The sequence below is a fragment of the Pyxicephalus adspersus genome, chromosome 6 (genome assembly GCF_032062135.1).
Source record: "Pyxicephalus adspersus chromosome 6, UCB_Pads_2.0, whole genome shotgun sequence".
NCBI classification, from domain to species: Eukaryota; Metazoa; Chordata; class Amphibia; order Anura; family Pyxicephalidae; genus Pyxicephalus; species Pyxicephalus adspersus.
Genome location: NC_092863.1, coordinates 507,696 through 508,519, shown reverse-complemented (window position 1 = coordinate 508,519; position 824 = coordinate 507,696). Strand labels below are relative to the sequence as shown.

At 41.6% G+C, this 824-nt stretch overlaps 1 protein-coding gene across 5 annotated transcripts in view; it reads right to left on the bottom strand.

The window, feature by feature from the left end:
- Positions 1-6: 6 nt before the first annotated feature.
- LOC140332848 (ABC-type organic anion transporter ABCA8-like) overlaps positions 7-824 on the bottom strand; it is a 53,600-nt gene continuing 52,782 nt past the window's right edge. For all 5 annotated transcript variants that reach the window (XM_072414064.1, XM_072414065.1, XM_072414067.1 and 2 more), the window contains 2 exons: positions 614-669; positions 7-179 (listed from right to left, as the gene is read on the bottom strand). In XM_072414064.1, the coding sequence (XP_072270165.1) occupies positions 87-179; positions 614-669 (149 nt within the window). In that variant the 3' untranslated portion in view covers positions 7-86. The remainder of the gene's footprint in view (positions 180-613; positions 670-824) is intronic.

The window sequence follows — 824 nt, the reverse complement described above, 5'->3', positions numbered from 1 at the left end:
CTCCTCCTGTGGCACAGCGGAAGGACGGATCTCCTCCTGTGGCACAGCGGAAGGACGGATCTCCTCCTGTGCCGTTTCATTTACTGTCAGACACTTTCAGACTGCAGCCTTTTCCAGCTGAAAGCTTTCTCCACTTCAAAGTCATCTTTCTCTTGTTCCTTTACCAGATCCAGGAACACCTGTAGGACAAGAAAGGAATGCTGGGAATTACAGCTATCATGAACAGTCATTAAGAAAAAGGCATAAAAGGTTAATAAATAGGGAAGGAAGCAGCTGGAGAACCAAAATCTTTATTCGCGGAGATGCTTAATCCTGCCCTGGGTATTGGACATCCAGACTACAATGTCCACATGAGGAACCCATAATTATTTTATAGAAAGCAATCAAGAAATATTCATACAGTGAAGAAATTTAACCCCTGGGGGAAATATCTGTATGTCACAGACAAGTGCTAGGAAATAAAAGCCAATTACAACTTGTACAGTAGTCAGGGAAGAGAATGGAAACATCTGATTGGTTGATATGGTTTTCAGATCCATTCACTTAATAGACAAGCGATAATCAGTCTGAAAGCAAAGGAGAAGATCTGTCTGGAATAGATGGAAGGTCTTACCTGCTCCAAGGTGAACTGGGAGAAGCTGTAATCCTCTATATTGTACATACGTTTGGCTATAAAAAGGTATTAAAATAATATTATTATATTTCTATACTGATACCCTCAAAACTTCCAACACCAAACAAGTTTAACCCTTATCCTGACCATTCCTTGGGGTACCCTGTCACCTAACCTCACCCCAAAGTTCTATCACCCCCCTCACTGTCAC